The sequence below is a fragment of the Tinamus guttatus genome, unplaced genomic scaffold (genome assembly GCF_059628265.1).
Source record: "Tinamus guttatus ecotype Peru unplaced genomic scaffold, ASM5962826v1 Tinamus_guttatus_pri_ptg000592l, whole genome shotgun sequence".
NCBI lineage: Eukaryota > Metazoa > Chordata > Aves > Tinamiformes > Tinamidae > Tinamus > Tinamus guttatus.
The window spans coordinates 1237810-1253547 of record NW_028289126.1 but is presented as its reverse complement, the minus strand read 5'-3'; the positions used below and the strand labels follow the sequence as shown (position 1 = coordinate 1253547).

At 48.6% G+C, this 15738-nt stretch overlaps 1 protein-coding gene across 1 annotated transcript in view; it reads right to left on the bottom strand.

Moving 5' to 3' along the window:
- Positions 1–7506, bottom strand: part of ANKRD44 (ankyrin repeat domain 44) — a 93590-nt gene extending 86084 nt beyond the window's left edge. Inside the window, exon 1 of the mRNA XM_088534730.1 lies at positions 7449–7506. Coding sequence (XP_088390856.1) covers positions 7449–7475 — 27 coding nt within the window. The 5' untranslated portion in view covers positions 7476–7506. The remainder of the gene's footprint in view (positions 1–7448) is intronic.
- Positions 7507–15738: the final 8232 nt, after the last annotated feature.

Genomic DNA, 15738 nt, shown 5'->3' with positions numbered 1-15738 from the left:
GTTATGTTTGAAGAATTTAACACTGTGCTATAAAAATGCATGCCACTTGATTTCTCATCTCAGCCCACCATAAGATGTGCACCAGCCCACAGAGCAAACAGCATTAAAACATCATTCCGGAAGGGAGGGCACTGCTGGGATTCACTCAGAGGGTTCCAGGCTTGTTTACATTAAACTAAGGAAACTTCCTCACACGGGGCTCTGTACACCCTTACTGGGATGCAGCAGAATCGTTCCTAGAAGCATATTCTGCTCAAGCAAAAGCAATGGTTACCAAATCTGGCACACCGTACTTCGCTGGTAAAGTATTTTGGAAATTTTCCTAGAGTCAATAACTAAATGAGCCCCCCTCTTGATTTTAAATTGGAGATAAATGCTGTGTGCAGCACTGGCAAGCGCATTAAAAAGCAGCTGGAGGCACAAAGACAACGTGGGGTATTTCATGCCTTTGTTATCTCACTTTTTACCCACGGTATGTTCCACAACTAATGAAAGCACCAAGCAAATCCCTGTTTTAGCAGACAACATTGCAGGCTTCTGTCTTCTGAAACGCCAAGGTTCGCCCCTGGCAAGACCTCAGCCAGCGCAAAGGGCCGCCACGCGCGGGCACGGCCTCCCAGCGCCACGAGGACGCGCTCGCCCTCCTCTGCCCAAAACGCCATCACTGCAGAGTCACCTCAGGGCCAGACCCGGGTCAGACTGCAGATGCAACCTGGAAGTTCACTTCGCTTTGGAAGCATGAGGAGACCTCCATGTTAAAATGGAAGCCTATAATGTTAGAATGATGATATGATAAAATGGGTTATGAGCTCCATCAGAATGATCCTGCCCATATTATTAGCATTATATTTAAAAGCGGATTAACATTCATACTAGTTTCCAGCCCCAGAGAGGATTTGATCATATTTAAAATGTGAAAGCTTATGTTCCTAATAGCACAGTTGGCTTCTGTTTTCTCTTTAGCTGATACATTGCGCAAGCAAAAGAGGCTGCTTGAAAGGATAGCAATACTTTATTATACATTTTTACTATTAAGTTTCTTCAAACCGCATGGTCGCTACTGCTGGTTATACTTTGTTTACTCAGACATCGGTTAAAGATATTGGCATAGATATCTGTACCAAATGGTTATTTTACTGTGCAAAGTCTACGGGCTTTGCATGGACTCTGCAAAGACATTTGATCAAGCAGGAGGTCTGCCAAATTACAAAAGCTGCAACATGGAGAGAGAAAAATAAAGGAAAAAAAAAAAAAAGACAGATCACATAATGAGACCACAAAACAGGCCAGAACAGAAACGGCAACACTCAAATACCAAGTTACTTGCCATTAGTGATTATCTACAGACTTTCTAGGTCATTAAAGACACCAAAATGGGGTTCTTGGAGCACTCAGACACACAGTGGACCAGGATATATGTTCCTCATCACAAAGCAATATACAGCTTCTTATGCAAAAATACAGTTAACGCTTTAACTCTGTGGATAGATGCAGTCAGGTACAACCGTGAGGAGCGCTTGGGAGCCCACCAGCCGTCACGGGTCTGCAAACTTCCTCACAAGGGCGCCGCAGCCCGCAGCTTTGCGAGGCCCTTCTCCCCCAGTGCTTTTTTACAATCTGAAACCAAGCTGTTACAAGTCATTCCAGCACAGAAATGCATGTCTGTGCACAGAACTAGCTCATAATACATAGTACAAGCATCAGCCAAACAAGCTCACGCTAGGATACTGAGTATTGCATGGCAGAAACTTATTCATCAGCCTCTGTTTTTGGCTGTACATCTGCAGCCAGGAAAGACTTTCCTTCCCCTCAAAAAGCAAAATGCATGCAAATGTCTGTCATCAAAAAGCACGTATTTTTTTTTTAGAGTGCCACAATTACTTAGCCGCAAGTAAGTACTGCAATTTGTTGACCAACTCCCTACAGACTTCAATAATGACCTCAAACCCTTGGATAAAACTGCAAAATAATTTTCCCTCCTTTAAATGTAATTTTGTAACACTTTGATTCCCACCCTTCACCAGCCCAGGAAGGGCTCTTACAAGTTACTACATGTTTCAAGTTCAGCAGTTAAACTTATTTTAAGCCGCAAACAACAGCTGTGGGAACTTTTCAGCCCATGCCTTCCAGCTAACAAAAATGGGTGACAAATGTCACAGGAAAAAAAAAAAAGATTAATTTAAAAACACAAATGGCTCAAAATACAACATTTTTGTGCTAAGAGATAAGGCTTAAACATGTAGAAGGGGATAGGGGCGGGCAAATCATGCTCTGCCAGCAACTTCAGCTCACCTGTGTTTTGCAGCACACACATATATAGGCAGCAATACATTAAACAGTGAATTCAGTGAATACATTAAGCAGAATTTATAAAAAAAAAAAAATCAGATACAGGCAATTTTACCACGATATAGGAATAAGGATTAGCTTACAGGCCTATACCTACAGGGTCTGGCTCCTGCAGGTGCATGATGACATTAGTGACACTCTGAGCCCGCTTGGAGGGGTGCTCCTAGAAACAAACCCCGATCTGCCCTGCGCTTCTCGCTTGAGGATTTGCCCCGCAGCCAGTCCCTGCCCTGCGGGATCCACGCAGGTGCTGCGGGGCACCGGCGCCTGCCCCAGGGAGCCGCCACGGCGCCTTGCTGAACAGCTCCGTAGAAACATGGCCTCCTCCCTGGCATCCCAGTAAAAGACAAGTCCTTGCACGAGGAGGGATGCCCGAGATGTGTTTCTCTGCTAAATGTAGCCATGACAACCAAAATCTTCCCTTAAAAAGGGAGCAGCAGGAAATACCTCACCTCAAGCACATACGGGTGGACACATTTTACTGGACACCACCTGCAATCCAGGCAGCTGCAACATCCTAATGAGATGTGTGTGTGTGTGTGCATGAGTACACCCTCAAAAACAGTCCGGGATCCTAAGGGCAACCACTACAAACTGCTTACAATACTCCGAGACAGTAAAACCTCTGGAGGGTTTCTTAGCTAAAGAACCATTTATGAAAGACTTGAGCATACTAAAGGCCTCTGAAAACATTCTCTGGATTAAAGCGTACCTTGCTTGCCCTGAAACAAGCTACAGTTAGTCAAAAAATAATACTTGTTGCCTAAACCACCACCAAAAAAAGCATGAAACTTCCTTTTGAAATCTTCATCTCTTTCACTTTGAGTGCTCTAAGCTACTTTTCTTCCAGGGCCAGGTGATGAAATGTGTCAGCTCCCAGCTGCCATCTACATCAGGTAACTCTGACAGTCACTCCAGCTGCTATGAACAAGGGAAGAAAAAGAATAATATCCCCTTATTTTTTTTTTTATTTTATTTAAAAATGCATGGAGCCTTACCTTGCAGCATGACATGCCAAAGTCCATTATGGCTCTAAGAAATAGGGACTGCCACAACGCAGTTATTTTCATCCTTTGGGGTTTTTTTTTGTTTGTTTTTTCTCCTATTTCACAAGGATGAAGGGATAAACGTGTGTAAATTCATCCTTCACAAGAGTTACTGTTACCTTCTGGCTATCTGACTGCTTTGCACCTTCACAGTTTCTCTCTTCCTTGCAGCGGGTCAAAGAGCCCCTTCACAAACGCTCAGCTGGGTGCACGTTAATAGACATCGTAGTATTATCTAGCAACAGCGTTAGGAAGGGAGGAATCAAGGGACTTCATGCCATGCAAAATTAACCAGCCAGCAGAATGTTGCTGCAAGACACAGCTTCATTACTCCTGTTTTATACAAGTTCAGGAACCACATCTCAAGTAATTCTACCTGCCTGAGTCTAAGATGCAAAAAAACAGTCTTGTCAATTGAAGGATTTTGAAATAAGTTAAGGACAGACCAACGTTTGGAAATTTAATCAGTTTAAACAGTTTTCTTAGGAGGAGATTTGTTACTACTGTGCTCATTTTGTTCTTAAGTATATTCAGTTGTGAGTCCAGCCTTTGCCCTGCCAATTTTCATGATTTTTAACATCTGTTTAAAATTTTAAACATCTGTTTAACAGTGGTTCTCTGTGACCATAATAAAAATGAAGCTGATGGTCAGCGGAGACCTGTCAAACACAGGAAATATTGGGGAGAGGGAGGGAGAGAAAGAAATCGTCCTTTCAGTTCCAGTCACACTACATTACTCCTAGCAATCAACGACAACAAGCAAAATACCAGGAGACAGGATGAGGTTTTGGAACTAATAGCAGCCTAGGTGCACACACTAACAACTTATCTGGGCTTCATTACCTCTGTGCATGCCTACATGTGTTTATAAGGGTAACCTACAATTATTTCTGATGTTTTGTCCGAACAGGCCAGAGTTGGTAGAACTGAAGGCACGGAAAGTTTTGCACTGGGTCAGGACTACCCAGAGCCCACCCATGCCTCAAGCCTACAACCAGCTTTCCACTGGCTTCAGCAGCTCAGGAGCAAAGGCACTAAGGGACACAGCTCCTAGAGCATGGCTACGTAAGCTTCACCTCTATGCAACTTCTCACACTACTTTTGTTTACAGAAACCTTTCTCAGCACCTTCCAAAGACAGGACGATGCATTTCCATGTAAACACGGGTAACTATAATCAGCAATTAGTACAGAAGAGTTGCATCAGCTGCTGAATGCACCAGCAAACAGGATGCGTCTGCGGTGCCGGCGGCGCCCGCGGACGCCTGCCCGGGAGCCCGAGTGCCACTGCCCCATGCAGCAGGACAACCGAGCACAGCAACGCGCCGGGGGCTGCGCCCGCTTCCAACGCGAAGGCAACTCGGGAACTACCCAACCGCCTGCGGGGAAGGCCTCAGCGGGTAGGGCGAGCGTGGAAACGAGATGCAGTGCCCACAGAAATGCATTTCTTCCAAAATGATTTTTCAAAAAAACAAGTAAACTGCCACAAGTGAAAGAAATACCCTACGGGATTTTATCCTCTTAGTAGTGCACTGCCCAGATCTCCACCGATGCTTCTGCACAATGTAAAGCATGTTTGCAAAAATGCAGACTAATAAACTTTCCCTTCAAAGTTAGCAGAAGGTAAATATACAAACCCAGGGTAAATGCAAGTGCCTGACAGAGTACCAGACCAAGAAGCTGGTGGGAAGCACCCTCCATGCTCCAGCTCCTCAGAGGAGAGGCGAGCCTAGAAAATAAAACCACATCTCAACCAAGCTACAGCACGGCCCCATATGCTTAAAAAGCAGCCACACCAGACAGGCAGCTGACTGACGCGTTCACTCTGGGACTGTTTTGGCAGAGAGGAGAGGAGACTCACAAGAAGGAAACGGCAATGCAATACACAGGAGCAAATGAAGAACTGAAGCAAGCAGGTTTCCTCGAGTAGGATCCGCGAGGGACGCAGAAACCCGTTTTCATGCCTCTCCATATGCACAGGGCTTGGGCTGATGAATGCAACACATGCCTGAAAGTCTAAGGCTCCCCACTTGTTTGGGCACTCATCTCTGCTCATTCTGGACTCTCGTTTACGTGTGTAAGCTTTTGTCATATCTAGCAACACTCCAGAAAAAAAATAAAATTTATCAAAGGAAAAAATATTAACAAAGGAGTAATAATTTTTAGAACTGAACAACAACAACAACAAAATCAATCCTTAGAGCTCAAAGCAATTCTGCCACAATCAACATTCACTACATAGATGCCAAACAGAACGAATGCATAAAAGTATTAAGGCTAGAATATATTGTAATACTTTTATAACGATGGCTGGATTATTTAGAATATTAATAGCTTTACAAACGCACTGACACATTGCTACTTACAGAGCTTACAATCCTAAGCATTTAATTTGTTATCGTGTTATTTTAGGTTGCTCTTGGCTTAACATTCGTTCATTCAAAAACAGCGGCTACTAAAGAAAGAAAGGCAAGAAAGAAATTCATTTAGAAATGATTGATGGTAGAAATTCACTTCCTGTGGTTAAGAGATTTAAGGATTTCTTGGGACACAACTGATGAGGTAGCAACTACAATCACTTGGAAATGAATTCAGGCAACCTACATGAACAAAATAATAAATGCTAAAGCCTTAAAGTGAGCTCTGCTGTCTAAGTAGCACCTGAAAAAAAAAAACTTGTGCAGAGAAATGTGCATTTAAGCTTTTCATCTATGGTCTCTCTGGTCTTCCCTTATACAATCTTTTCCTCACCAGCCTCATGGATCCAGAGGAAAACACATGCCACAGCAAGCACAACTGCAAGCAGAGAAGAGCTCTCTGCGAGTCCAGTCTCTCTGGAGCATCACCCCCAAGACTGGAGGCAAAGGTGAACACACGGAGTCCCGCTCACCGAGCGCCTGCGCCCCACTTCAGAGGGGGCACTGCCACACGCACCCTTCCCCTCCTCCAGGCTCTCAGAGTGACAGAGATGAAACTGTGGGACGCCGCAAGAGACTCAGGAAAAAAAAAAAAAGAAAAAAAAAAAGTCCAGGTGGACCAACAATATCCTTTGGCAGGCAACAGGCGACGCACAGCCATGAAGAAAAGCCCCGAGCATGTCATGCTGCATCTCGGACCCGGGCTGAGCAGCGAGGCCCGAGCCGGCGGCAGCGCTGGAGCAGCCCAGCGGAACGCCTGCTCTGAAGGGCTCTCCAGGAGCCTCAGCCCCAGCCCTGACGGGCACCACACCAAGGAAGGGGAAGATATTAGGGTCACAGCCCTACATTTGTTTTCTGTGGCAACACGCGTTCAATCGAGATGGCATCCGCTTGGCTTGGGTCTGGATTGCCCTTTAGTGCTGCTGCTGAAGCAAAACCCTCACTGCAAAGTTTCAGTCAAGTTTTAAACCTCTACAGTGAATTTAAGGACGTCATTAAACACGAAGGAAAAAAAAAAAAAAAAAGACCAAAAGGCCATAACCTGGCATTCCGCAGCATGCGCAGTTTTAACAACAACAACGAGCTTACAGCTCCGCTCCCAACCTTCGGGTGCCCCCGGCGGGGCAGGGTGAGCCCCCGCCACGCGCGTTCCTCGCCACCGGCGAGCGCCGCATCCCAAACGCTGCCCGCCACGGAAAACGCGTGAGCGGCCGCGCCAGGCCGCCCTGCACGGGGAGCCCGCAGCGCCACGCGCGGGGCGGCCACCGGGACCGGGAGAGCGGCTTATGCGGCGCTCGCCGCTGCCCGCCCGCCGCTCCGCCGCAGGCCGCCCGGGGGGCCCGGGCGCCGCCGCCGGGAGCCCCACGGGACCTGCGAGAAACGCCGCCCGCCGCGGCAGCCCGCGGACCGCCCCGAGCGGCACCAGGATTTCTTTCTGGAGAGGAAAAAAAAAAAAAAACCAAACAACAACAATCAGAAATTACCCCCCAACACACACACAGAGACTCGGGATGACAAGGACGCGGCGAGGCCCCCCGGCGGGCAGCGCAGCGCGTGGAAAGGAAGAAGGGAAGCCCCGCGGCTCCGGGAAGCTGCCGGGCCCCGGCGCCCGCCGCGGCCTCCCCTCCCGTGCCCACCTGGTCGGCCAGCTTGAGCACCGCCATGCTGCGCGGCTCCGCGGGCGGGCGCGCGGCGCGGCGGGCGCTGCGGCAGCGGCGGCTCCGCGCCGGCGGGGCGGAGCGGAGCCGCCCGGCCCGGCCCCGCCGAGCCCGGCCCAGGAAGCGGGGGCGGCGCCGGTCGCTCGCAGGGCCGCACCGCCGCCTGCCGCCGCCTTTGTTCCTTCCCGGCGGAGCGGAGCGGACCCCCCACACAGCGCGCGGGGAGCCCGATATGGCGGCGGGGAGGGGGGCGCGGCGCCATTACCGTGCGAGGCCGGCGCAGCCGCTGCCGCCTCCCTGCGCCGCGGCGGGAACCGAGGCGGGCCAGGATCGGGGGCCGAATCGGTACCGGAAGCCGAACCGGTACCGGGATCTCCCGTCTTCTCCGTCTCGCCGGGCCGTTCGCGGCGCGTGGAGGGCAGAGCCCGTCACGACGCCGCGCCGACCGTTAGGAGGCGCGAAATGGCGCCGGGGCCAGGGCCTCCCCCGCGCCTCAGAGCCCCTCGTCGTGTCTTCAGGTCCCGAGCCGCTGCGGTCAGCACGACCTCAGTTCGTGATGTCTGGATCCTTGGTTGTAGCTAAAAGAGGTTCTCCATCAGAAAACCCACCCCAGGAGGAAGCAGATGGCGGTTTCGGGGCTTCTGAGGCATTACTACCAACGGGGATGGGGACTAAAAGTAATAGACAAGCTGTAACACACAGCTTGACTGCATTGATTTGAGATGGGACTGAAAAGACTTAATATAAATCAGCCTTTTAATGAAAAAACAAACAAACAAAAAAAAAAAAAAAACAAAGGGAGAACCCAATAGTGGTTGGGAATGCTTCAACTCAGGCAGTTTTTTCCCCTTTAATATCTTAGTTCCTCATGGTCAATTAGTTATAATGCTACAGCTGCTCCTCATAAAGGCATAGCTGGACACACTTCTGTTGGCTGCATTAGAAATTTACATTGAATAGAGAGATGAAACACTAGACCGGAGCCTCATGGCCGTTTCTGTCCTCTCAGTGGCACCAGCAACGCTCAAGATTTGAAAGGCAAGAAAGCACGTGGAGGCCAAAAGTCATAGAATCCACAGGTTGTCGGCCACAACCAGAGTTGATAAAAAGCTGAGACTAATGCTTATGTCTTACAACCCACTGGGAATGAGAGTAGAATTTGTGTTTTAAGAGCACCAGCTTCACGCTCGGGGTAGGCGTTGCTGCAGGTGATTTGCTGGAGCCGAAGCAGCCCCTGCAGCGTGGCGGTTCGGAGCAAGGCGGTGCTGGTGCCGTTGCAGTCAGCGCAGCAGGCAGGGGGGCAGCCGTGCTGCTGGCCTCACTGGGAGTGCTCAGCCACCCGAGCAGTGTTTCCTAAACAAGCTTCAGACTTGGTCTCAGGTCTGCTCAAGAGCACCAAATGCTTGACAAGATCTGCAGTGGCGATACCAGGCCAACCCACAGGCAGGAAATGATGCTGTTATTCAGCACTGTAACAGGAACACCTAGAAGGCCGTGGTGCAGAGCAGAGCAAGCTTTTGAGGTCTAGGGCTATTCCTGAGGGTAAATGTGTGGCTGCTTTTGCTTCGAAGAGGCTAGAGGTGTCACCAGATCCTGTTAAGATTCCCAGTAGTCTTTTAGCCATAGGACAAGAAGAGGACTAAAGACAGAGAAACACAAAGATGATACTCATGTCTACACATAGATGTTAAAGAAGAAAGGTAAAAAACTTGTGTTTGCAAAAATTCCTCAGGGCAAAGATTCCAAGATTTCTCTGAAAGTACAAATTGGAAGTGATACCAATGTGGCATTTTCCTCTCCTGTTCACAAAACAGCACAAGCAACTACATGACTTACGCCAAACCACTTTTTTATTTTTTTTTCTTTTATTGCCTCGTGAGGTGTTTTACTGACTTGCATCTTATTCCCGACTGATACATAACAGTAATCTCATATGTGTGAAGTGCTGCAGCATGCTAAAAAGTGCTCATCTGCCTTTTCTGTGAAGAAACACAGGGCACTAGAAGCACAAAGGCATTACAATCCAATGGTAATTTTTCAAGTCATGGTCTTGTCTGTAACTCTTAAACCTATAGCATTACCCTGCCTTTCTATACTGAGGCATTAACAAGTGTCATCAAAACTGGTGTGAGCAGCCTTAATGTGAATATGCTTGAGTTTTCCACAGACTGTGATCTTGGATTAAAACTGAATTTGACAGAGGAAGAAGACCTCAGACCAGACCTTGACGGCGGAGCTAACAGAAACCCAGGCAGCATGGATGGTGCAGTTGTTCCTTGCTGATCCATGCTCAGCCTTAAGAGGAGCCTGTGAGTCCTGTCAAACTGCTCTGAGAGACAAAACGCCCCCTCCATTATACATTTTGAAAAAGTAAAGTACAAATATGAAGTCTTGAACTTCACCACTGAGATGGTTCCTGACCATCAGGAAGCAGATTACCCCAATTATTTTGCAGTTGCACATGCTGAGACTTGTTATCTCCTAGCCACAGCAAAATAGGTCTGTGCAGGATGTGGCCTGCTCTAATGGACTTTTATTTTTTTTAGTCAGAAAGACAGTTTCTCCAGTTCCTTCAGACACTGCATGAAAACCCTTTGCTATTACCAGTCATATGCACACAACCAGCCACTTCCTCATTCAGATTTTGTTTCAGGAAAACACTGGCTTCCTTATCAGCACTTGTACTCAGTAAAACTGACAGGAATGCTTAGATTTTAAGCGTTCAACAGAAGTTTAGCATCATTTTAAATGGTCTGTGCTTTCTTCCTGTGAAATAACAAGTGTGGTTTTGCTTGAACATTGAATAATTCCTCCCATTCTCATACAGCTACTGGCCTGGCCACAGAGAGTCCAGTTATCTTTACCGAGACAGAGACTCAATACCAATCATTTCTGAGGTATTGCCGTTGCAAAAAGGGTGAGCAAAAACAAGTCAGTGAGAGGAAAGTTCAGTATTTAATTTTCTCAGGCCCATTCCATTTATGGGTATATGCAAGGTCTTAAATCTCCTGTGTTATTAATCACTAGTGGAATCTTCTAGGGAAAACATGAAGAGAAGATAAAAGTTCTTTCAGGGTTTCCTCATGCGTAGCGTAAGCATATATGAGCATAAAGTGCTCAAATATTTTTTTTTTTCTTGCAGCCTGGGACAACAGTCTTTGGACTGCAATAGCAGCATCTTCCAGTAATGGTGGTTGGAAGCAATCCACTGTGTCTGATTTTTTTTTCTTTCTAATTTAAATCCTTATTTTAGGTCAAAATAACCAGGACAGTGGCTGCACACAAACTGAGTTTGGTGAGACTGCACGCCAGTCTGCCCCTCGTGGGCAGAGAGGAGGAGAAGGCCTGGGCTGGTGTTAGATGCCCTAGCTCTGAGACCCAGGTTTAAAGGCAGACCTGTTCTACAAGCAAAACTGCTCTCCTGAACACAACTCTGTTCTCATAGTGTCCAAAGGCCACCTCCAGATTTCGTTTTTCATAGAATCATAGAATCATAGAATGCTTAGGGTTGGAAGGGACCTCTAGAGATCATCTAGTCCAACCCCCTGCACACGCAGGGTCACCTAGAGCACGTGGCACAGGACTGCATAGAATCATAGAATAGAATCATAGAATGCTTAGGGTTGGAAGGGACCTCTAGAGATCATCTAGTCCAACCCCCCTGCATACGCAGGGACACCTAGAGCACGTGGCACAGGACTGCGTCCAAATGGGTTTTGAAGATCTCCAGAGAAGGAGACTCCACAACCTCTCTGGGCAGCCTGTTCCAGTGCTCTGGCACCCTCACTGTTAAGAAATTTTTCCTTAAGTTCCTATGGAATTTTTGATGTTTCAGTTTCCGGCCATTTCCTCTAGTCCTATCAGTGGCCACCACTGAAAAGAGACCATCCCCGTCCTCTGCACTCCCTCCCTTGAGATATTTATATACACTGATTAGATCCCCTCTCAGCCTTCTCTTCTCCAGGCTGAACAGGCCCAGCTCCCTCAGCCTCTCCTCATAGGGCAGATGTTCCAGGCCCCTGATCATCCTTGTAGCCCTGCGCTGGACTCTCTCCAGCAGCTCCACATCCCTCTTGTACTGTGGAGCCCAGAACTGGACACAGTACTCCAGATGCGGCCTCACCAGGGCTGAGTAGAGGGGCAGGATCACCTCCCTCGACCTGCTGGAGACGCTCTTCTTAACACACCCCAGGATCCCATTGGCCTTCTTGGCCACCAGAGCACACTGCTGCCTCATGGTCAACTTATCATCCACCATGACACCCAGGTCTTTCTCTGCAGAGCTGCTCTCCACAAGGTCGGTCCCCAGCCTGTACTGGTGTCTGGGGTTATTCCTCCCCAGGTGCAGGACCTTGCACTTGGCCTTGTTGAATTGCATGAGGTTTTTCGCCGCCCCGTTGTCCAGTGTGTCCAGGTCCCTCTGGATGGCAGCACAGCCCTCTGGGGTATCGGCTACTCCTCCCAGTTTGGTATCATCAGCAAACTTGCTGAGGGAGCACTCTGTGCCTTCATCCAGGTCATTGATGAATAAATTGAACAGGACTGGACCAAGGACTGACCCCTGGGGGACCCCGCTAGCTACAGGCCTCCAACTAGACTCTGCACCGCTGATCACCACTCTCTGGGCCCTGCCATCCAGCCAGTTCCTAATCCATCTCACTGTCCACTCATCTCTCCCACACTTCCGGAGCTTGCCCAGGAGGATGTTGTGAGGGACGGTGTCAAAAGCCTTGGTGAAGTCGAGATAGACGACATCCACCGCTCTCCCCTCGTCTATCCAGCCGGTCATTTCATCATAGAAGGCTATCAGGTTAGTCAGGCAAGATTTCCCCTTGGTGAATCCATGCTGACTACTCTTGAGCACCTTCTTGTCCTCCATGTGCCTGGAGACAACGGCCAGTATGAGCCGTTCCATCACTTTTCCGGGGACGGAGGTGAGGCTGACTGGCCTGTAGTTGCCTGGGTCCTCCTTCTTGCCTTTTTTGAAGACTGGCGTGACATTGGCCTTCTTCCAGTCTTCCGGCACCTCCCCTGTTCTCCAGGAAGCCACATGAAACAAGAAATCCTATCCGTGAAAGTGTATTTAATTGGAAGGGCTGGGGAAGCGTGGAGCAACTAGTGCGGAGTTGCCTCCAAGGGGAGAGCAGTACCATGGTAGTTTCCCCTTTGATACAAGGTTTAACTCATAATCCAAAGGGAGGCCCCTTCTGTCAGAGAGGTTACGTGGCCAGGAGCTTTGTGGGGAGAACGATGTGACAGCGGATGTTAGGAACATTATTTTTGGAGGAATGTTGGAAGTCTGGATTAAATTCAGATCTGCTGGATGAAAGCAAATGGAAACATAAATCAGCCTAACAGACTGTAGTCCACATTGCTTTATGGCTAAGCATAAAAACACGCTCTGCACTATATATCCCACACCCTACGATCTTGCAAAATGCAGTTAAAATATCTGAACGTGTTAAAATGTAAATGAAGATCTGCAGTTTGTTTTAAGGAGAACGAGGGTGGGGGGACCACAAAGAGAAGGATGTATGTATTATGTTAAGGGCTTATTTCAAGCTGGTTAGATAACCATAGGCCATGTTAAAACTGATCGATGTTCAAATTCTTCCTGCAAGATAAATCATAAGGCCTTTATACCCTTTCTTTTTCCCCGTAGCAGTATTGGAAAAAGCAGATATCCAGTATTTGAGGCAAACTGAGGGGACTGGCTGGGCTCAGCGAAAGGCAGAAAGCCAGAGGAGAAGTCAGAGCAGCTCTGAAAATAAGCAGAAACACCAGGCTCTGTGGGCCCGGGAGCCGTGGGAGGAGCGGGCCGGGAAGCGGTTTGCTCCATGTTAGGAACGAGTGTCCCGGGGAAGGAGCAGGCGCCCGGCCCCGCGCCTCGGAGCAGGAGTCCTGGGGAGGACGGGCCGCTGCCCTGCTGGGGCTGGGGAAGCGCGAGGCGCGCGTCCTGCCCGCGCCTCAGCGCGCCCGGGCGCTGCTCGCTCTGCTCGGGCAGAGTGGGACGGTCGGGGCGCGGGGAAAGGCCGCTGGCCGGCACCTTCCTGCATGTCCTCGCCCGGCGGCTGAAGGAGAAGCAGATCCAGAGCCGGCAGGTTCCCCCGACAGGCCCAGCTTCGGAGGAGGCTCTCCTGAAAACCCCCTCCGTGTAGGCTTCGCATCATTCGCTGCTGCTCGCCATCACATTGCTCCGCGCTCAGAGCTACCCTCCTCCTTCCTGGTTTCTCTAGAGGCCCTAAAGACACAGCCCTACCTGCTTCTCCACACCAAAGGCCCTCGGGCCCTTTGCTGAAGAGCTGCGCACAGACCAGTTGACAGACTTAGGCTTAGCCTTAGACAGACTTAAGCCTAGTTAGACTTAGATTTAGACAGACCTACACAGGCTTATTCAGGTGTAGCCTTAGGCAGACGTAGACTTAGTTAGACAAAAATTTAGACAGACTTAAACAGGCTTAGCCTTAGACTGCCTTAGATTTAGACAGACCTACACGGGCTAAGTTAGAGGTAGCCTTAGCCAGGCTTTGTTTCCACAAGCCTCGTTTTGAAACAGTAAGTGCTAAATCCCCCTGAAGGGATTACAAAACCTGCAGGTTGTAAATAATTTCTGTGCTGTCTGCTCTACTATCATTATCAAAAAATGAGAATAAAGCACTCCTTAACAGCAATGTAGTATTTAAAAGCAGGCAGTATTTATCTGAGGTGCTGGGTGCAACTATAGTAGAGCAGAGTTACTTCAACAGTGGAAAGACAACAAGAGATTTTGACTGACAATTAAGAAATGTAACATGAATATTTAACAGTAATAATCTGCACCTTGAGTTTCCATTGTATTCTGAATTTAGCAGAGGAAATTCTGAAGGGGATATTTTGTATTTTAATTGCTAGAACCTGTTTCAGTTGTTTACTGGCACCTACACACTGAGCGAGCATCGTAACAGTGGGTTTTTGTTGAGTAGAAAGGTTTTCGGGAACTTCTCAATTAAAAGTATAAAATTAAGGGATAGTTACCTTGAGCAGGAGCTGTCACCAGAACTTCATGCATTTTCCCAAGGCCATCAGCTTCCAAAGCAGTGGCATAAGAAAGCTCTCCTGTTCTGTTACCTGACCTGTAAACTGCATCAGAGCAAACAAACAAGATGAACCCTGCATCACTGAACTCTTGGTCCTCTACTCTAGGAAGACCTCAAGCAAACAAAAAGACAGCCATAAAATTCCTCTTTACTGGAAATGTAGAAAAAAAAATATGAACACAGAGATGCTGGTTTCCATGCGCGTTTTCTTTTCATCCTTTTAGTCCCTCTTCCCCCATCCCTGTCTCTGATGCGCAGGGGCTGGCGCCTCGCTCTCCTCCCTGCTAAAACCTGTTTGTGCTTCAGGCACGCTCCCGCCCTTGGCCTTCCTCTTCACAGCAAGTGGCGTATCCAGCTCGTCTCTAGGCCTCTGTTCAGAGCGGAGGCGACACTCCCTGCTCTTGCTTCAGATCAAGTGTCCAAAAGCTTGGACCCATCTTTCTTCTCCATTGCTTGGATCCGTCAATCTTTTCAATTGCCAAGTCAACCTAAGAAGAGGTGCGACTCTGTATACGTTCTTGATGTATTTCATAAAAAGGGTTTAATCCTTGCTTAGATATGGTCCGTTTTTTTTTTTTTTTTTCTTTCCTGAATTAGCAGGCAAATCACAACTCGTCCAGGAGCAAGCTCTAAGATAGAGATTTTCCTCTGCAGAACTGTGCCTCTATAGGATCAATCTCCAAAGAGCAGTAATAGAAGCATAATTAGCAACGAAGCCTTCAGCTCTCCCTGCTAAACCTTTCGGGAGACGAAGCGAGCGGGGAGGCGAGCAGGCACCAGGCCGAACTTGGCGCAGGAGTTCTGACGTCAAAGGCGCTTCTGGGGCCCTCCTTTTTCCAGGGCTGTACAACCTCTGGACTCTATTCAGTATGTATGGACTGATAATAAACTCCTTGTTCAATACGGATGTGCTGTGAAATATGATGGCAATACGCAAGTTGTGACTGTGTCTCCCTTGGTGCAGTCAGCTGGGAGGCAGCACAGGGAAGCCTGGGAGCCACCATTCACCCCATGCTTCCAAGCCTGGATGAGCAAGTCGCTCCTCGTTCGTGGAGTGGTATTGAGTCGCTCAGCAGTCACTAGGGATTCCCTATGTGTAGGGCTCAGTGCTCAGGAGCACTGGGACCCCACACGTCACCAGTTCAGCCCCTTCCCCGAACACTCCACACCGGCCCTACGGCAGAGCGCTGCTG